At 43.4% G+C, this 22,208-nt stretch overlaps 1 protein-coding gene across 2 annotated transcripts in view; it reads right to left on the bottom strand.

Annotated features, from left to right (window-relative positions):
* Positions 1-2,808: 2,808 nt before the first annotated feature.
* ACSBG2 (acyl-CoA synthetase bubblegum family member 2) overlaps positions 2,809-22,208 on the bottom strand; it is a 54,832-nt gene continuing 35,432 nt past the window's right edge. For both annotated transcript variants that reach the window (XM_067473609.1, XM_067473610.1), the window contains 7 exons: positions 21,495-21,674; positions 16,824-17,005; positions 13,852-14,085; positions 10,182-10,399; positions 8,720-8,859; positions 7,497-7,743; positions 2,809-2,982 (listed from right to left, as the gene is read on the bottom strand). In XM_067473609.1, the coding sequence (XP_067329710.1) occupies positions 2,903-2,982; positions 7,497-7,743; positions 8,720-8,859; positions 10,182-10,399; positions 13,852-14,085; positions 16,824-17,005; positions 21,495-21,674 (1,281 nt within the window). In that variant the 3' untranslated portion in view covers positions 2,809-2,902. The remainder of the gene's footprint in view (positions 2,983-7,496; positions 7,744-8,719; positions 8,860-10,181; positions 10,400-13,851; positions 14,086-16,823; positions 17,006-21,494; positions 21,675-22,208) is intronic.

Here is a 22,208-nt window from a genome sequence, read left to right as displayed (position 1 = left end):
ACAGCTCGATATCTAAAAACAGATATGCCAAAACACCTCAGGAGGGTATTTACCAGAGCTCGTTTTGAGCAGCTGGATTCAATGGTCAAGCACGGAAGGTTTAATCAAGTCCCATACAATGAACGAGTTTGTATTTGCAGAGTATCAGAGGTAGAGGATATCACACATGTTCTGTTCAACTTTGAGCTGTATAAGAAAGAGAGAGACCATTGCCTTGGACCATACATTATTCACAAAACACACTGGGATCCGCATATTAAAACTTCATTTTTGTTGGCCGGCCAGAATCCTAAAATAACACACAAAACAGCCCTTTTTCTATTCAAAGCAACACAGCTGAGAATTGCACATTCAGAATCAATTGGGGTAAACTGTGGAGGTGACACAGATATTTGACCTGAACGGGATCTGCCAACAGTTTGTTTATTTTAACCTCTTTTATTTTAACCTCTCTTATACCGAGGGTTGTATGTTGTATGACTATGTGTTAAATGTGTTATGTGTTAAATGTTTTGATACGGCCAATAGGCCAATCAATAAAACGTATCTATCTATCTATCTATCTATCTATCTATCTATCTATCTATCTATCTAAATAGCCAACACCTGTAGGGAAAAGGTCCGCAAGGGTAAATCACAAAACGAGCTCAGGCTTGCCAGGGACATTAAAAACAATAAAAAGGGCTTCTTTTCTTATGTCAGTAGAAAAAGGAAAAACAAGGAGGCGATAGGACCTCTTCGAGGAGAAGATGGGGCAATGCTGACAGGGGATCGGGAAAAGGCAGAACTAATTCATGCCTTCTTTGCCTCGGTCTTCTCACAAAAAGAAAGTCATCTTCAACCTCAGCAAGATGGAGTGGATGAGGGATTAGGGGACATCTAACCCCAAATTAGGAAACAAGTCGTCCAGTAAGTAGATTGCAGGCTTTAATATTTTTACAATGGTGTCTCCAAAATTATTAGCTCTCATTCATCTTCCATTCAATTCCATTCATACCCACGCATATTATATCAAATCCACATTTATAAAATCTGCATATTACATTTCTTATGACATGTATTCGTATATATATTCTTCGGGGACGATGGACTCACAGTCAATTGGGAACACCTTGCTTTGATTCCCAGACCAATATTATTACATTATTTTCAAATGGGAGGAAATAAGGCACGGAGACACTTGGAGCCGTTCAGGTATTTATTATGAAAGTCATTCCAACAAAAGCAGATCCGATCTTCCTCTCAAACCGGCCTCCTTTCTAAGGCCATTTAATTTAATTTACTTTTTTGGTCTCCGTCATAGCATGAGCTGCCAGACAAGACATCAAAATCCCTGCAGAAATGGCATTTTCTCCGTAATTATTTCCTTGTTTCTCCTTTTTCGAAACCTTGGCCCTCTCTCAACCCTTCCCAACCCCCTTTTGTGCAAATTAAACCCATTAACATTATTAATAATAATGCAATATGATATAAAAATAATTAGAAAAGTAACAGTCATTTGGTATAGTTTTGAATTCTCTCTCCGTTTCTTTTTGGTTTAACAAATATATATATATAGCTAGCTAGCTAGCTAGAGATCTCTCCTTATTTTACCAGGAAAAGGACTAAGTCAAAAGGTAAGAAATATTATTTCCGATATATGAAAGATATTGATGGAGGTTTTTTGGGAGAATTGACACCGCCTTCTCCCTCCATGCACACTTATATACATATGCATATATATATATATATATATATATATATATATATATATATATATATGCAGAGAGAGGGGACACACACACATATAATCTAATAAGAGGAAAAAATCTGAAAGAGATCTTGTGCAAAGCTCTTCGCATGAGGACGGGCACTTGTGCGAGGGCTTTTGTGCGAACAAAGGCAAGAAACGTGGCACAGAAATGCAGATATCAAACCCCCTCCCCATTTGGTCCGACACATATTGTGAGTTTTTACTAGTGAAAATCCGTGCAAATTTGTTTGCACAAGTAAATCCCACAAAACATTTCCACAAATAATCCAAACAGGAAGGAGAAAAATACGAGAGAGGGAGAAAGAGACAGAACACTTCGACAACACATAGAACACGGTCACTTGCGCAAAGCTCTTTGCATGAGGACGAATACTCGTGCAAACAAAAACAAGAAACACAGCACAGAAATGCAGGCACCAAAGCCCTCCCCATCTGGTCCCACACATATTGTGAAAATTCATGTGAATTTGCTTACACCAGTAAAACTCATGGAAAAAAGTTTCACAAAGAATCCAAACAGGAGAGGGCTGAATACTAAATAATTATCATGTGTCTCTTGTGCACTTGTGCAGAGCTCTTCACGCTCATGCAAAAAAAAAACCACTTGTGCAAAGGCGAGAAACGTTGGACAAGAAACATGGAAATACTAGTGAACTGGGTACCCGCCATGATTTCAGTGCAAAAGTCACTCGCATAAGGAAAACTCACAGGGACAAAAAAAGGTTCCACAAAGAAGAATCCAAGCACGAGGGGAGAATAGGAGAGAATGCACCAGCATTTGTGCAAAGCTCTTCACATTCGTGCAAATGCTCGTGCAAGAGCTTTCTTGCAAAGATGAGAAATGTTACACAAGAAATGCGGAAACATTCCCCCCTCCAAAAAATCTGGTTCTATGCATGTTGTCTGATTTGCACTAGTGAACTGTGTGCCCAACATTATTTCCGTGCAAAGCTGCTCGCACGAGGAAAACTCATGAGGAACAAAAACGCCCACCTAATGAATTGCCAAAACAAACAAACAAAGATGGAGATTGGAGGGGAAAGAGAGAGCATCGGTGGTGGAGCTGCCCTTTTATTGAAACCTCGTTGAGGAAGAAGGAGGGAGGAAACGGAAAAGGAGGAGGATCCGTTGCAGAAGGCAGGTGCCGCCTCATGATTCACTGTACATCCGGTCGATCTGCACCTTGTACATCTGCATCACCACAGGCCGCTTGAGCTTCATGGTGGGACCTGACCGGGGAAAAAGGGAAAACAACAATAACAACAACAATAATATAATCTATCTCTATCTCTATCAATCTATCAATCCATCTCTATCAATCCATCTCTATCAATCCATCTCTATCAATCCATCTCTATCAATCCATCTCTATCAATCCATCTCTATCAATCCATCTCTATCAATCCATCTCTATCAATCCATCTCTATCAATCCATCTCTATCAATCCATCTCTATCAATCCATCTCTATCAATCCATCTCTATCAATCCATCTCTATCAATCCATCTGCATCTGCATCTGCATCTGCATCTGCATCTGCATCTGCATCTGCATCTGCATCTGCATCTGCAGATCTAGATCTGCAGATCTAGATCTGCAGATCTAGATCTGCAGATCTAGATCTACAGATCTAGATCTACAGATCTAGATCTACAGATCTAGATCTACAGATCTAGATCTACATCTACAGATCTACATCTACAGATCTACATCTACAGATCTACATCTACAGATCTACATCTACAGATCTACATCTACAGATCTACATCTACAGATCTACATCTACAGATCTACATCTACATCTACAGATCTACATCTACATCTACAGATCTACATCTACAGATCTACATCTACAGATCTACATCTACAGATCTACATCTACAGATCTACATCTACATCTACATCTACATCTACATCTACATCTACATCTACATCTACATCTACATCTACATCTACATCTACATCTACATCTACATCTATAATAAAGAAGAGTGTTTGTATCGGACAGAGGAATTGTGGAGGGAGGGTGGTGTATGTGCCAGCGTTTTGATTGGCCAGCCTGAAAGTCCCAACATTCGGATTGGCTGCCGCAGTGGTGCTATTTGCATATGGTCTCTGATTGGCCAGCTTCAAGAGGAGCCCCTGGTGGAGAAGAGGGTTCATGGCAGAAACGGGGCATGACAGAAGGAAATTTGCATAACTGCACTCCCTTCCTAAGACCATTATAAATGCCAACAATGATGGATCAGGACCACAATTTACACAGAGAGCCCGCATAACTCACTCTACATCCTGGTGCGGTTTGGAACAATTTGACAATGGATGATGGGACTTGCAGTCACTTCACTCACTTCCTGAGACCACTGAGACCCTCGCCAATGACTCATCAAGACTAAACTTGGCACATGGAGCTTCAATGACCCACTCTACATCCTGGTGCAGTTTGGAGGACGATAGACCATGGATGATGGGACTTCAAGTACCTCTACTACCCAAGACTGCTGCAAAACTCATCTAATGACCAATCAAGACCAAAGTTGGCACACAGAGCCCCCATGACCCACTCTACATCCTGCTGCAGTTTTGGAGAAGGGTGGCCCATGGATGATGGAACTTCCAGTACCTTCACTCACATTCTGAGACCTCTGCAAACCTCATCCAATGACGGATCAAGACCAAACTTGGCACATAGACCTCTCATGGCCCACTTTACGTCCTGGTGTTATTTGGAAAACTTTGGAGATGGATGATGGGACTTGCAGTACCTTTGCTCACTTCCTGAGACCACTGAGACCCTCGCCAATGACTAATCAAGACTAAACCTGGCACATGGAGCTCCAATGACCCACTCTACATCCTGTTGCAGTTTGGAGGAGGACAGACTATGGATGATGGGACTTCAAGTACCTCCACTCCCTTCCAAAGATTGCTGCAACCCTCTTCTAATGACCAATCAAGACCACACTTGGCACACAGAGCCCCCATGATCCACTCTACATCCTGCTGCAGTTTGAAAGGGGATGGACTTTGGATGATGGGACTTGCAATACCTTCACTCACTTACTGACACCACTGCCACCCTCATCTAATGACTGATAAAGACCAAACTTGGCACACAGAGCCCCCATGACCCACTCTATATCCTGCTGCTGTTTGTAGGAGGATGGCCCATGGATGATGGGACTTCAAGTACCTTCACTCTCTTCCTGAAAATAATGCAGCCGTTATCCAAAGACCAATAAAGACCAAACTTGGCATACAGAACCGCCATTACCCACTTTCTCTAATAACCCGGGCAACGCCGGGTCCCCAAGCTAGTATATAATAAAGAAGAGTGTTTGTATCGGACAGAGAAATTGTGGAGGGCGGTGTATGTGCCAGCGTTCTGATTGGCTGCCGCTGTGGTGCTATTTGCATATGGTCTCTGATTGGCCAGCTTCAATAGGAGCCCCTGGTGGAGAAGAGGGTTCATGGCAGAAACGGGGCATGACAGAAGGAAATTTGCATATGGTCTCTGATTGGCCAGCCTCAAATCCAACATTCCGAGATGACAAAGAGAGGAAAGGAAAGGCCAAAGGGGGCTGGGTCAGAACACTCCCAATACAGACCAAAATAGGCACACAGAGCCCCCATCACCCACTCGACATCCTACTGCAGTTTGGAGGACTATGAACCATGGATGATGGGACTTGCAGTACCACCACTCACATTCTGAGACCGCTGTTAACCTTATCCAATGACTGATCAGGACCAAACTTCGCACATAGACCTCTCATGACTCACTTTACGTCCTGGTGTGGTTTGGCCGGGGATGGACCATGGATTATGGGACTTGCAGTACCATTGCTCAATTCTTCATACCACTACAACCCTCATCCAATTACCAATAAATACCAAACTTGGCACACTGAGTCTCCATGACACACTCTACCTCCAGGTGCAGTTTGAAGGAGGATGCACCATGGACGATGGGACTTGCAATACCTACACTCCCTTCCTAAGACCATTACAACTGCCAACGATGATGGATCAGGACCACAATTTACACAGAGAGCCTGCATAACTCACTCTACATCCTGGTGCGGTTTGGAAGAATTTGACAATGGATGATGGGACTTGCAGTCACTTCACTCACTTCCTGAGACCACTGAGACCCTCGCCAATGACTGATCAAGACCAAACTTGGCACACAGAGTCCCCATGACCCACTCTACATCCTGGTGCACTTTTGAGGAGGACAGACCATGGATGATGGGACTTCAAGTACTTCCACTCCCTTCCCAAGATGGCTGCAACCCTCATCTAATGTCCGATCAAGACCAAACTTGGCACACAGAGCCCCCATGACCCACTCTACATCCCAATGCTGTTTGGAGGAGGATGGACAATGGATGATGGGACTTCCAGTACCTTCACTCACTTCCTGAAACCACAGTGACACTTATCCAAATACCAAGAAAGACCAAACTTGGCACAGAGAGCCCCCTTGGCCAACTCAACATTCTGGGGAGGTTTGAGGGAGAACAGACTATAGATGATGGGACTTGCAGTACCTAAACTCACTTTCTGAGACCACTGTGACCCTCATCCAATGATTGATCAAGAACAAAACTTGGCACACAGAGCCCCCACGACCCACTCTCCATTCTGATGCAATTTGGAGGAGGATGGACCATGGATGATGGGACTTGCAGTACCTTCACTCCCTTGTGTGTGTGTGAATCATATCTATCTATATCTATGGCTGAATGGCTCTTTGTCAGGAGAGCTTTGATTACATTTTCTTACACGGGTGAAGAGAGTTGGACTGGATGGCCTTGATTATTTTCTGTTGGTCATGGGGTTCTGTGTGGGAAGTTTGGCCCAATTCTGTCGTTGGTGGGGTTCAGAACACTCTATGATTGCAGGTGAACTATAAATCCCAGTAACTACAACTCCCAAATGTCAAGGTCTATTTCCCCCAAACTCCATCTGTGTTCATATTTGGGCATATTGAGTGCTTGTGCCAATTTTGGTCCAGATCCATCATTGTTTGAGTCGACAGTGCTCTCTGGACGTAGGTGAACTTCAACTCCCAAAGTCAAGGTCAATGCCTACCAAACCCTTCCAGTATTTTCTGTTGTTCAAGGGAGTTCTGTGTGCCAAGTTTGGTTCAATTCCATCGTTGAAGGAGTTCAGAATGCTCTTTGATTGTAGGTGAACTATAAATCCCAGCAACTACAACTCCCAAATGACAAAATCATATTTTTTGAGTGATGGTCACTCCTTGTGTTGTGAGATGTTTTGTTGCCAAATTTGGTGTGATTTCGTTTTTAAGGCATTCATTATGCACAGAGCATTTATATATATATAGATTGTTATAACCATTATATTATTATTATTATTATTATTATTATTATTATTATTATTGTTTTCTCACCCAGCTTTCCATGGAGCTGGGTGAGCTATATTGGACCTAGTATTATTTATTTATTATTATATTTACTACTATTATTATGACCATTATTATTATATTGATGATGTCTCCTCAACCAGCTCTTCTCCTGCGATGGTGAAGTCCCGGTCAAGTAGGATCCACTTCCAGACCTATTACTATTGCTATTATTTTATATGTACTATTATTATAAATTATTAATCTCACCCAGCTCTCCTCTCATGATTGGGAAGTCCCTGTCGAGGAGGACCCACTTCTGGACCTATTGTTACTATAATATTCTATTATTATTATATTTATTCTTCTCACCCAGCTCTCCTCCGGCGATGGAGAAGTCCTTGTCAAGGAGAGTCCACTTCTGGACCTTCTGTGCGTTGGAGGGGGCATTCTTGTTGACAGCAGTGATGGCCTTCTGGATGGCAGAGTAGACCAGGGGATCACGCAAGTTCACGACCTCGGAGACCTTGGTGGCACGGCTGCCCAGCCGCCGGCAGAACTCCACTGCCTCGGGGGTCATGGTGTCCTCGGGTTCGCCAGACTCCAGGTTCATGGTGCACTGGAGGGAGGAATTGAGGAATGAGAGAGAGCACCACCTGCAGGCCACTGCGGGCATTGCGACCCTGTCTGGCTGTGAGGTCACTCCAGGTCACGCCTACCTCTTACCTACAAGAAGCACTGCCTGAACATCAAGCAAAAAGTGGGTGCTAGAAACAATATCATACGAAAGCTGACTGGCACAACCTGGGGATCACAACCAGACACAGTGAAGACATCTGCCCTTGCGCTGTGCTACTCTGCTGCTGAGTATGCATGCCCAGTGTGGAACACATCTCACCACACTAAAACAGCGGATGTGGCTCTTAATGAGACATGCCGCGTTATCACGGGGTGCCTGCGCCCTACACCACTGGAGAAATTACACTGTCTAGCCGGTATTGCACCACCTGACATCCGCCGGGAAGTAGCAGCCAATAGTGAAAGGACCAAGGCAGAGACATCTCCAGCTCATCCCCTGTTTGGGTATCAGCCAGCACGCCAACTACTTAAATCTAGACATAGTTTTCTAAGATCTACAGAGACACTCGCTGGAACACCTCAGCAAGCGAGAGTCCAAAAGTGGCAGGCCCAAACCCAGCACCTCAACCAATGGCTGATACCTGAGAGACTCCCTCCTGGGCACACAGAAGACTGGGCGACTTGGAAGGCACTGAACAGACTGCGCTCTGGCACCACGAGATGCAGAGCCAACCTTCAGAAATGGGGCTACAAAGTGGAATCTTCGGCATGTGAGTGTGGAGAAGAGCAAACCACTGACCACCTGCTGCAATGCAACCTGAGCCCTGCCACATGCACCATGGAGGACCTTCTTGCAGCAACACCGGAAGCACTCCAAGTGGCCAGATACTGGTCAAAGGACATTTAACCAACTACCAAACTCACAAGATGTGTATTTTTCTGTCTGTTTGCTTTGTTCTGTTAGAAATGTAATATATAATGGACTGGTTGCTCTGACACGACAAATAAATGCCTACCTTGAGGGTCAAAAGCATGGAGAGGAACTTGGCCTTGTCGCCCAACAGCATGGCATTGCTCAGGATGGGCAGGGCCTCCTTGACCGCGTCCTCAATGGGCACCGGCGCCACATTCTCACCCCCCGCCGTGATGATCAGCTCTGCAAGGAAGATAACAACAATAATAAGAACAATTATAATAATGGAAAAGATATGTATAAGCAGTCTATATAGATAAAAATGCAACGTTCGTTCGTGGGATTAACATAACTCACAAACCACAGAACAAACCGATGCCAAATTTGGACACCACACCCCTAACACGAGTTACCATCTCAAAAAAAAAAAAACCACGAAAAAAGCAGACTTCTAAACTCAAAACTCCTACAGGGAGAAGCAGCGCATGTCCACAAAAAGGCACCCTTGGCCACGGCCAGGCCTGTAGCGGGGGGGGGGGGGGGGGGGGTTAGGGGTTCAACCCCCCCCCCCTGAAATTTTTCAGGTTAAAAAAAAACCTGGTTTAGTTATGAATTTTGACTGGTTACCCAAATCCCCATTGCAGTTTGGAGGAGGACGGACGATGGATGATGGGACTTGCAGTCACTTCACTCACTTCCTGAAACCACAGCGACACTTATCCAAATACCAAGAAAGACCAAACTTGGCACAGAGAGCCCCCTTGGCCAACTCAACATTCTGGTGAGGTTTGGGGGAGAACAGACTATGGATGATGGGACTTCAAGTACCTCCACTCACTTCCCAAGACTTCTGCAACACTCATCCAATGACTGACCAAGACCAAACTTAGCACACAGAGCCCCCATGACCCACTCTACATCTTGCTGCAGTTTGGAGGAGGGTTGACCATGGATGATGGAACTTGCAGTACCTTCACTCACTTACTGAAACCACTGCCACCCTCATCCAATGACTGATAAAGACCAAACTTGGCACACAGAGCCCCCATGACCCACTCTATATCCTGCTGCTGTTTGGAGGAGAGTGGACCATGGATGATGGGACTTCAAGTACCTTCACTCACTTCCTGAAAACAATGCAACCGTCATCCAATGACCAATAAAGACCAAACTTGGCATAGAGAATCGCTATTATCCAGTTTCCCCAAACTAGTAATAATATATAAGGAAAAAATGAGATAATAATAAATGTTATAGTAGTAGTAATATAATGGTAATAGAATAAGAAGAAAGGTGGGTGGGTGCTTTATGATTATTTTGGCAGATATTTTAATGATTATTTCTGGAGATATTTTAATTATTTCTGCACATCAGATATTTTAATGAATATTTGTGCAGATATTTTAATGGATATTTCAATGAATATTTCTGTAGATTTTTAGTGAATATTTTTAAAATATTTCTACAGATATTTTAAAGTTTGGACCACCTATACAAGAGGAAGAAGGAGAAGAAAGGTGGGTGGGTGGATCCGCACGGCAGGGTGAGCCCAGTTTGTCCATCACCTTTGATCCTGCCGGTGATGTAGAGGAAGCCGTCGTGGTCGTGCTTGCCCAGGTCTCCCGAGTGCAGCCAGCCCTCCTCGTCAATGGCCTCCTTGGTCTTTTCCTCCATGTTCAGGTAGCCCATGAAGACGTGCCGCCCAAAGAAGCACACCTCGCCCACGCCCTCCGCATCTTTGTGATGCAGCAGTGTTCGGCAGCCCACCATCGGCTTCCCGCAGCTGCAGCAGGGAAAGGGTATGGGTAAGGGTGAAGGAGGGCAGATGGCATCCACACCAAGCAGTTGGCACACTTCAACCACACTGCAAGCCTGGCAAGCCCTCCCTGCAAACTACCCCTGGGAGAAATTGACAGAACAATAATAATACTGTCGAAGGCTTTCATGGCTGGAATCACTAGGTTCTTGTGGGGTTTTTCGGGCTATAGAGCCATGTTCTAGAGGCATTTCTCCTGACGTTTCGCCTGCATCTATGGCAAGCATCCTCAGAGGTTGTGAGGTTTGTTGGAAGTAGGAAAAATGGGTTTATATATCTGTGGAATGGCTGGGGTGGGGCAAGGAGCTCTTCCCTGCTGCAGTTAGGTGTGAATGTTTAGCTGATCGCCTTCATTAGCATTTGAAGGCCTGCCTGAGCCTGGGAAAATCTGTTGCTGGGAGGTGTTAATCTGTGCCTGGTTTTTTCCTCTCTGTTGTTTAGCTGTTATAATTTTAAAACCAGGCACAGATTAACACCTCCCAGCAACAGATTTTCCCAGGCTCAGGCAGGCCTTCAAATGCTAATGAAGGTGATCAGCTAAACATTCACACCTAACTGCAGCAGGGAAGAGCTCCTTGACCCACCCCAGCCATTCCACAGATATATAAACCCATTTTTCCTACTTCCAACAGACCTCACAACCTCTGAGGATGCTTGCCATAGATGCAGGCGAAACGTCAGGAGAAATGCCTCTAGAACATGGCCCTATAGCCCGAAAAAACCCACAAGAACCTAATAATAATAATAATAATAATAATAATAATAATATAATGATAATGGAATATAATAATATCATATAACACAATAATATATAATAATAATATTAATAATATGACAATTAATAATGATAACCTTTCCTGCAAAATAACCTTGACAGAGAATGGCAAGAAAAAATAATGATAATAATATTATTAGAGACTATAATATATGAAATAATAAAATACAAAATAATATAACACTATAAGACAAAACAATAAAATAAAATAAGAAATACAGTAAGAAGAAATAAAAATAACATAATACTATAATACAAAATAATGATATAATAATAAATACGATAATCTATATAAATAAAAATGTCATGTTTGTTTGTGGGATTAACATAACGCAAAAACCACTGGACAAATTGACACCGAATTTGGACACAATACGTTAACTATCAGGTTAACGAGTGACCATCACTCATAAAACCACTGAAAAACACAGCAGAAGTGACTTAAAATGATGAATCGATTTGCCCCAAAGAAATAGGAAATTATTGTTTCCATTTGATGTTTGATGTTTTGTCTTACGTCTGTTGTAACAGACTGTGCTTTTATTTAATTTTAGTTTAAGTTATAATTTGTATTTATATGTTGGGTTGTATATATTTTGTTAGTATGGATGTATTGTTGTTATGTTCGGGCATTGAATGTTTGCCTTTTATGTTTGGATTGTGTCCTGAGTCCCTTTGGGGAGATAGAGCGGAATATAAATAAAGTTGTTGTTATTATTATTATTATTATTATTATTATTATTATTATTAAAAGCCAAAAAACAAAAAATGGATGATGGGACTTGCAGTACCTTCACTCACTTCCTGATTCCACTACAATCCACACCAATGTCTGATCAAGACCAAACCTGCCACACAGAGCCCCCCCCCATGACTCACTTTACATTCTGGTGTGGTTTTGGGGATGACAGACCATAGATGATGGGATTTGCAGCATCTTCATTCACTTCCAGAGGCCACTGCGACTCCCATGCATGTCAGACCTGGACCAAACTTGGCACACATGACCCCCCATGACCAACAGAACATACTGGAGAAGTTTGGGGGACACTGACCATGATTTACAGGAGTTATAGTTCACCTGCATCCAAAGAAACTGTGACCTCCACTGACAATGACCAGCTGAACACACTGCAAGGCTGTGTGGGAATTGACCATCATTTTGGGAGTTGTAGTTCAGAGAGCACTGAACCCAACCAACACCGGATCTGGACCAAACTAGGCACATCGATACAACATGACCAACTGTGCATACAGGCCTAGTTTGGGGAGGATTTACCCACAATTCTTGGAATTGTAGTTCACCCACATCCCTATGCATTTTCTAATGGGCACATTCATACAAAAACCAAAACAAAAACTGGCTGTCCAAACCTTGAACCGGTGCTTGGCCGCTGTGTCGGACTGGATGAGAGCTAACAAACTGAAACTGAATCCAGACAAGACAGAGGTCCTACTGGTCAGTCGTAAGGCCGAACAGGGTATAGGGTTACAGCCTGTGTTGGATGGGGTTACACTCCCCCTGAAGACGCAGGTTCGCAGCTTGGGAGTGATCCTGGACTCATCGCTGAGCCTGGAACCCCAGGTCTCGGCGGTGGCCGGGAGAGCTTTTGCACAATTAAAACTTGTGCGCCATTTGCGCCCGTACCTTGGGAAGTCTGATCTGGCCACAGTGGTCCACGCTCTTGTTACATCCCGAATAGATTACTGCAACGCACTCTACGTGGGGTTGCCTTTGAAGACTGTTCGGAAACTTCAATTAGTCCAGCGGGCGGCAGCCAGATTAGTCACCGGAGCGTCATACAGGGAGAATACCACCCCTCTGTTATGTCCGCTCCACTGGCTGCCGATCCAGTTCCGAGCACAATTCAAAGTGCTGGTTTTGACCTACAAAACCCTATACGGCTCCGGCCCAGCGTATCTGTCCGAACGCATCTCCTTCTACGTCCCACCTCGGAGTTTAAGATCTTCTGAGGAGGCCCTGCTCTCGGCCCCACCTCTATCACAAATGAGGTTGGTGGGGACGAGGAGCAGGGCCTTCTCAGTGGTGGCCCCTCACCTGTGGAATTCACTCCCTGGGGAAATTAGGTCAACATCCCTCCTCTCTTTCAGAAGGAAATTAAAAACATGGATATGGGACCAGGCATTTGGGTCATCTGGCAGATAGACAAAGGACAAGCGACGACTAGAAATTGATGGATTTGACAATGTGGAATTGAATTTACGGACTCTGAGCTGGCAAACGTTGAGCACTAGATTGGTTTTATGGATTATGATGTATAATGGATTGTTTTAATTGTTTTAATTACTGTTTATATATGTTTTATTTTTATCTTATTGTTGTGCTGGCATCGAATTGTGCCTGTTGCAAGCCGCCCTAAGTCCCCCCTCGGGGGTTGGGAAGGGTGGGGTAGAAGTACGAGAAATAAATAATTTTTTTAATAACTAAATGAGATTACCTTCCACCACAAAACAAACAATGCCTTTTTCAAATAACCCAAGCATTGCTGGGTACCCAAGCTAGAACAATAATAATAGCAATAATAACAATAGCAATAATAATACTAGCATGACCCCCATCCCTATGCACCCTCCATTAATTCTCCCAGGCTGGTCCCAGAGTGGTCTCCGCGCAACCCCTGACCTAGTGATGCGGAAGGCGCCGGCGTGGGAGACAGTGTGTGGGCCGGTACTCTCACTCATGCCGTAAAGCTCATAGACAGGGATGTCCAGGCTGAGGAAGTACTCCAACGTCTCCCGAGCGATGGGGGCGGCCGCTGTGTAGCACCGGGTGCAGCGCTCCAGCCCCAGAGCCTTGCGCACCTTCCGGTACACTAGCGCACGCGCAAAGCGGTACTTCAGCGGCTCCTCCGGTGACCTGCAAGGGCGAGGCAGAGGCAGGACAGTGTCAGGGCAAAGTCGGTGCTAAGGTATTGCAAAGGCAATGCAAAGTTGGTGCAAAGGCAATGCAAAATCAGAACAAAGGTACTGCAAAGTCAGTGCAAAGGTACTGCAAAAGTAATGTAAAGCTAATGCAAAATAGGTGCAAATACAATGCAAAGTTAGTGCAAAGTAAGGGAAGAGGTAATGCAAAGGCAATGCAAAATCAATGCAATGCTAAGGCAGGGGAAAAGCAATGCATAGTAGGTGCAAAGGTTATGCAAATAATAATATGAAATAATGATAAAATAATAATAATATATTAAAATATGATACCTCATATAACATTATAACATGACAATATATACTGTGAAATAATAAAATAAGACAATAATACAAGATATACAATATGAAATCAGAAAATAATAAAATAATTTTTTTTTGTCGTGTCAGGACAACCAGTCAAATTATATTACATTTCTAACAGAACAAAGCAAACAAACACACAAAATACAAAATTTGCAAACTTGGTAGTTGATTAAATGTCCTTTGACCAGTATCTGGCCACTTGGAGTGTCTCTGGTGTTGCCGCAAGGAGGTCCTCCATGGTGCATGTGGCAGGGCTCAGGTTGCATTGCAGCAGGTGGTCCAGTGGTTTGCTCTTCTCTGCACTCGCATGCCGAGGATTCCACCCTGTAGCCCCATTTCTTAAGATTGGCTCTGCATCTCGTGGGGCCAGAGTGCAGTCTGTTCAGCGCCTTCAAAGTCGCCCAGTCCTCTGTGTGCCCAGGGGGGAGCCTCTCATTTGGTATCAGCCATTGTTTGAGGTTTTGGGTTTGAGCCTGCCACTTTTGGACTCTCGCTTGCTGAGGTGTTCCAGCGAGTGTCTCTGTAGATCTTAGAAAACTATTTCTAGATTTAAGTCGTTGACGTGCTGGTTGATACCCAAACAGGATGAGCTGGAGATGTCTCTGCCTTGGTCCTTTCACTATTGGCTGCTACTTCCCGGCGGATGTCAGGTGGTGCAATACCGGCTAAGCAGTGTAATTTCTCCAGTGGTGTAGGGCGCAGGCACCCCATGATAATGCGGCATGTCTCATTAAGAGGAGCTGTCTTCATAGACCTGTCAGCAGCCTATGATACTGTGAACCACCGCCTCCTCCTGAGGAAAATGTATAATATCACAAAGGACTACCACCTCACCCGCCTCATAGGAAACCTGCTACAAAACAGGAGCTTTTTTGTTGAGTTCCAGGGCTAGAGAAGCAGATGGCGGAAACAGAAGAACGGCCTGCCTCAGGGGAGCATGCTTGCCCCATCCATGTTCAACATCTACACAAATGACCAGCCACTGCCAGAAGGGACTGTTTTAGTGTGGTGAGATGTGTTCCACACTGGGCATGCATACTCAGCAGCAGAGTAGCATAGCGCAAGGGCAGATGTCTTCACTGTGTCTAGTTGTGATCCCCAGGTTGTGCCAGTCAGCTTTCGTATGATATTGTTTCTAGCACCCACTTTTTGCTTGATGTTCAGGCAGTGCTTCTTGTAGGTAAGAGCACGGTCCAGAGTGACTCCCAGGTATTTGGGTGCGCTGCAATGCTCCAGTGGGATTCCTTCCCAGGTGATCTTCAGAGCTCGGGATGCTTCTCTGTTCTTGAGATGAAAGGCACATGTCTGTGTTTTGGATGGGTTGGGGATCAGCTGGTTTTCCCTGTAATAGGCAGTAAGAGCACCTAGAGCTTCGGAAAGCTTCTGTTCTACCATCTCAAAGCTCCCTGCTTGAGCGGTGATGGCACAATCATCAGCATAGATGAAGCTCTCTGTCCCTTCTGGCAGTGGCTGGTCATTTGTGTAGATGTTGAACATGGATGGAGCAAGCACGCTCCCTTGAGGCAGGCCGTTCTTTTGTTTCCGCCATCTGCTTCTCTGGCCCTGGGACTCAACAAAAAAGCTCCTGTTTTGTAGCAGGTTTCCTATGAGGCGGGTGAGGTGGTAGTCCTTTGTGATATTATACATTTTCCTCAGGAGGAGGCGGTGGTTCACAGTATCATAGGCTGCTGACAGGTCTATGAAGACAGCTCCTGTGATCTGCTGCCTTTCAAAGCCATCTTCTATGTGCTGAGTCAGGTTCAGCACTTGCGATGTGCAGCTTTTGCCTTTCCTGAAGCCAGCTTGCTGTGGGATCAGACAAGAGTCTATTTTTTCCGTAATTCTATGCAGACAGACAGGTGATTCATAGACAGCTGATTCTCTCACACCAGAAGCATCTTGCAGCATGCAACCAATAATAATAATTATAAAGAATAAAAATAAAAAAATCATAATCATCACTTTTGCAGAGAGAAAAATAATAATATAATAATAGATGAAAATACTGTAATGTCAGGTTCAACACTTGCGATGTGCAGCTTTTGCCTTTTCTGAAGCCAGCTTCAGAAAATAAAATAATACAATATGATATATAATATGATATCAGAAAATAATAATTAAATAACAATTCACCAAAGCCCTTACAGGGGGCCGCGATCCCTGCAGAGGTCCCTCCCCCCCCCCACTAGAAACCCACCCCTTGCTAATAAAATGAAATGCAATGCAACGTCAGTGCAAAGGTAATGCAATGCAAAGTCAGAGCAGAAGTCAGGCAAAGTTTACACCAGGTCAGTGCAAAGGCGATGCAACGTCAGTTCAAAGGTAATGCCAAGTCAGAGCAAAGGTAAGGAAGATGTGGGTCCTGACCCAGTCATGCGCTTGAGGTTGGTCTCCAGCCCAACAGACTTGGCCCATGCAGCCAGGCGGCGCTTGAGGGCCGAGTTCTTGGCCCCAACGGCCTTCATGCGCTCCTGCATCTTCTCCCAGACGCGTGGGACGCCCAGGAAGGCTGTGGGCTGCACTTCCTTCAGCGTCTCCACCAGCGTGCCCTGCAAAATCGTCATAAAGAGAATCACAAATATAATAATAACCATAACCATAATAATAATAATATAGTATACTAGCTGTCCCCTGCCACGCGTTGCTGTGGCCCAGCCTGGTGATCTGGAAAATAAAGTAATGAGAAAGTGTTGGTTTCTAATATATGTAATGTCTTGATGCTTGTGGGTAAACAGTATTTCTTGCTGTTTCTTTGTCAGTGTTGATGTGGAAATTGTCTGGTTTGCTTACTCTGGAACACGCAACATATCATTGTCCTTCTTTAGTGGTCCCTTTCGAATCTATGATACTGCATCTGTCATATACATATATATGTGAGTGTGAATGGCTAGATGGCTCTTTGTCAGGAGGGCTTTATGTTTTCTTGCCCTGGTGAAGGGAGTTGGACTGGATGGTCTTAAGGGAGCATTTCTCAACCTGGGGTTTGGGACCCCTGGGGGGTTGTGAGGGGGTGTCAGAAGGGTTGCCAAAGACCACCAGAAAACACAGCATTTTGTGTTGGTCATGAGGGTTCTGTATGGGAAGTTTGCCCCAATTCTGTCATTGGTCGGGTTCAGAATGCTCCTTGGTTGTAGATGAACTATAAATCCCAGTAACTACAACTCCCAAATGTCAAGGTCTATTTCCCCCAAACTCCATCTGTGTTTATATTTGGGCATATTGAGTATTCATGTAGAGTTTGGTCCAGATCCATCATTTTTTGAGTCCACAGTGCTCTCTGGATGTAGGTGAACTACAACTCCCAGACTCAAGGCCAATGCCCACCAAACCCTTCTAGAGTTTTCTGTTGGTCATGGGAGTTTGTGTGCCAAGTTTGGTTCGATTCAATCATTGGTGGAGTTCAGAATGCTCCTTGATTGTAGGTGAACTATAAATCCCAGTAACTACAACTCCCAAATGTCAAGGTCTATTTCCCCCAAACTCCATCTGTGTTTATATTTGGGCATATTGAGTATTCATGTAGAGTTTGGTCCAGATCCATCATTGTTTGAGTCCACAGTGCTCTCTGGATGTAGGTGAACTACAACTCCCAGACTCAAGGCCAATGCCCACCAAAGCCTTCTAGTGTCTTCTGTTGGTCATGGGAGTTCTGTGTGCCAAGTTTGGTTCGATTCAATCATTGGTGGAGTTCAGAATGCTCTTCGATTATAGGCGAACTATAAATCCCAGCAACTACAACTCCCAAATGACAAAATCATAATTTTTTTGAGTGATGGTCACTCCTTGTGTAGTGAGATGTTTTGTTGCCAAATTTGGTGTGATTTCTTTCATTAGTTCTTTTGTTTTTAAGGTACTCATTACGCACAGATCATTTTTATATATAGAGATATAATAATAGTAATAGGTTCAGAAGTAGGTCGTCCTCACCAGGGTTTTCTCCATTGCCGGAGCAAAGCTGGGTGAAAATACATAATAATGATAATAATGATAATAATAATAATTGTAGTTACAATAAAATATAATAACTATAATTAATATAATAATATAATAATAAATATGATTTTTAGAATAAATACAATAGTTATAATAAAAATATAATAAACATAATAATTGTAATAATAATAAATATAATAATAAATATACAATCTATATATATAAATTTGTTAGGGGCATCCAACGAGGAAACAAAACTCAAAAACCCCCCAACGAAACTTAACCAAAATTCCCATGCCCATAACACAACCCACAAGGTACAAACATATCTACTCAAAATGAAAAATAACACAACAACACACTCACAAAACGGCAAAACAACAAAACTCAAAAATCCCCCAACGAAACTTAACCAAAATCCCCGTGCCCATAACACAACCCACAAGGTACAAACATACCTACTCGAAATGAAAAACAACACAACAACACACTCACAAAACGGCAAAACAACAAAACTCAAAAATCCCCCAATGAAACTTAACTAAAATCCCCGTGCCCATAACACAACCCACAAGGTACAAACATATCTACTCAAAATGAAAAACAACACAACAACACACTCACAAAACAGCAAAACAACAAAACTCAAAAATCCCCCAACGAAACTTAACTAAAATCCCCGTGCCCATAACACAACCCACAATGTACAAACATATCTACTCAAAATGAAAAACAACACAGCAACACACTCACAAAACGGCAAAAGAACAAAACTCAAAAAAACCCCAACGAAACTTAACCAAAATTCCCATGCCCATAACACAACCCACAAGGTACAAACATATCTACTCAAAATGAAAAACAACACAACAACACACTCACAAAACAGCAAAACAACTGAGCATGCGCACTGGCGCCCAGCCGCAAGTTCCCTGGCGCGCGCACATGGACTTCCGGCCAACGTTCCCTCTGCGGAAACCATGCCCACTCCAAGCCCCGCCGCGCCGCTTCCCGCACACACACACCCCCTGCCGCACACACACACGCATCCCCACGCTCCATCACTCCCCCCGCTGCCGCATACACACATGCAACCCCACTCCCCCCGCCGCCACACACACACACGCAACCCCACACTCCATCACTCCCCCCGCTGCCGCACACACACACGCAACCCCACGCTCCATCAGTCCCCTGCCCCAATCTTACCTCCTTTTACTTCACGCCACCTCCAAACCCCACCCCGCCCCTTCCCGCCCTGTCAAAATCTAGGAAAGACAGGAAGGAAGGAAAGAAGGAAGAAAGAGAAAGGGAGGTAAAGAAAAAGGGGGAAGGAAGGAACGTTAGAGGAAGAAGAAAAGGAAAGAAAAGGAAAGATGGAAGGAAAGAAAAGAGAGACAGCAGAAGAGAAAGAAAAAGGGGGAAGGAAGGAAAGATAGAGAAAGAAGAGGAGAAGGAAAGATGGGAAGGAAGGAAGGAAGGAAGGAAGGAAGGAAGGAGGGAGGGAGGGAAAGAAGGAGAGAAAGAGGGAAGATTGGCCACAGCAACACGTGGCGGGTAAAGGTTGTTATTTCTATTATTATTATTATGATGCTATTATTCCTATTAGACCCTTTTAGGGGGAATGGGAGAGGTGTCAGGTCCCAGAGGCAATGCATTGCATTATTGTTATTGTTATGATGGTGGTGAAATAAAAGGAAATAAAAAGAGAAAGAAGGAAGCAAACAGGGAGGGAAGAAAGGCAAAGGAAGAAAGGGGGAGGGAATGAAGGAAAGAGAGAAGGATGAAACCAAGGAGCGAAAGAAGGAAAGAAAGAAAGAGGTAGAGAAAGAAGAAAGGAGAGAAAGGGGGAGGAAAAGGGGGAAGGAATAGGTAGGGACCTCTCTTTCATAATAGTCCAGATATCTACCTCAACTTTGATAAGTTTTACTATAGGCCACAGCAACGCGTGGCAGGGCACAGCTAGTTATATATAAATGTTATAATAGTATAATCTATCTATCTAAAATGCTCTGTGCATAATGAGTACCTTAAAAACAAAAGAACCAATGAACGAAATCACACCAAATTTGGCAACAAAACATCTCACAACACAAGGAGTGAGCATCACTCAAAAAATTATGATTGTGTCATTTGGGAGTTGTAGTTGCTGGGATTTATAGTTCACCTACAATCAAAGAGCATTCTCAACTCCACCAACAATGGAATTAAACCAAACTTGGTACACAGAACTCCCATGACCAACAGAAAATACTGGAAGCATTTAGTGGGCATTGACCTTGAGTTTTGGAGTTGTAGTTCACCTAAATCCAAAGAGCACTGTGGACTCAAACAATGAAAGATCTAGACCAAACTTGGCATGAATGCTCCATATGCCCAAATATAAACACAGATGGAGTTGGGGGGAAATAGACCTTGACATTTGGGAGTTGTAGCTACTGGGATTTATAGTTCACTTGCAATCAAAGAGCATTTTGAACCTCAGCAATGATACAATTGGGCCAGACTTCCCATACAGAACCCCCATGACCAACAAAAAATACTGTTGTCTTTAGTAACCCTTGTGACACCCCCTCATGGCCCCCCCTTGGGGTCCCGACCCCCAAGTTGAGAAACACTGTAATAGAGGATAACATGGAAATCATTAAACTGGGCCACAGCAACGCGTGGCAGGGCATGGCTAGTAAAATATAATATAACAACAATAAAAATAATAATAATATAATAACAAATTTATAATAATAAATATAATAGTTATAATTAAATATAATATAAAAGTAACAATACTAAATAAATAGAGCAATAATAAATATAATATATATAATAAATATAAAAGTAGCTATAGTAAAATATAATAAATATAATAACAATAATATAATACATTTATAATAAATATAATAATAGTTATATAATAACAATCAATTAAAATAGTAGCATCAATAATAAATATGATAATAACAACTATATAATAAGATAATTAATATAATAAGAGTTATATAATATATACAACAATAACAACAACAACAATAATAATTGTTATAATCCTAAATTGTGGGAATCCAAAACACTGGCTGGCTATGGAGACTCCCCGGATGGAGGGGCTACCTTGAGGGCATCTGGCTGGGCGAAGGCAGTCAGGACACCGAAGGTCAAGGGCAGCCAGATGTCAATCATTTGAGCCGCAATGTGGCTGAGCGGCAGGTAGCTGACCACCACTTCTTGCTGCTGTGCCGTGCCTTCAATCAGGTTCACAAACTCCCCCGCAGCACGCGCCGTCCACGTGATCTGCAGCAAGGAGAATTTTTTTTTTCGTGTCAGGAGCGACTTGAGAAACTGCAAGTTGCTTCTGGTGTGAGAGAATTGGCCGTCTGCAAGGACGTTGCCCAGGGGATGCCAGGATGTTTTACCATCCTTGCTTCTCTCATGTCCTCGTATGGGGAGCTGGAGCTGACAGAGGGAGCTCACCCGCGTTCTCCCCGAATTCGAACCTTCAGTCCTACCGGCACAAGGGTTTAACCCACTGTGCCACTGGGGGCTCCAGCATAGAGAATGAGTCAGTATTACTATCATCATCATCATCATCATCATTCTCTCCTCTATCTAGCGGGAAGCTTTCTAGCAGCCCTGGGGGAAAAGACCTGGGGAGGCTTATTATTGTTATATTATTAACATATATTTATATGGTATTGTGACTATTGTACTTAATTACATCATCTATATTAATATGTATTTATATTTAATTATAATAATGTTATATTATATATTATTATATTGATATCTAATTGCATTATTAAATTTTATTATATTATTTATTTTATT

This window comes from Anolis sagrei, chromosome X (genome assembly GCF_037176765.1).
Source record: "Anolis sagrei isolate rAnoSag1 chromosome X, rAnoSag1.mat, whole genome shotgun sequence".
NCBI lineage: Eukaryota > Metazoa > Chordata > Lepidosauria > Squamata > Dactyloidae > Anolis > Anolis sagrei.
Note: the sequence above shows the minus strand (reverse complement) of the source record. Positions and strands in the feature narration are given on the sequence as shown.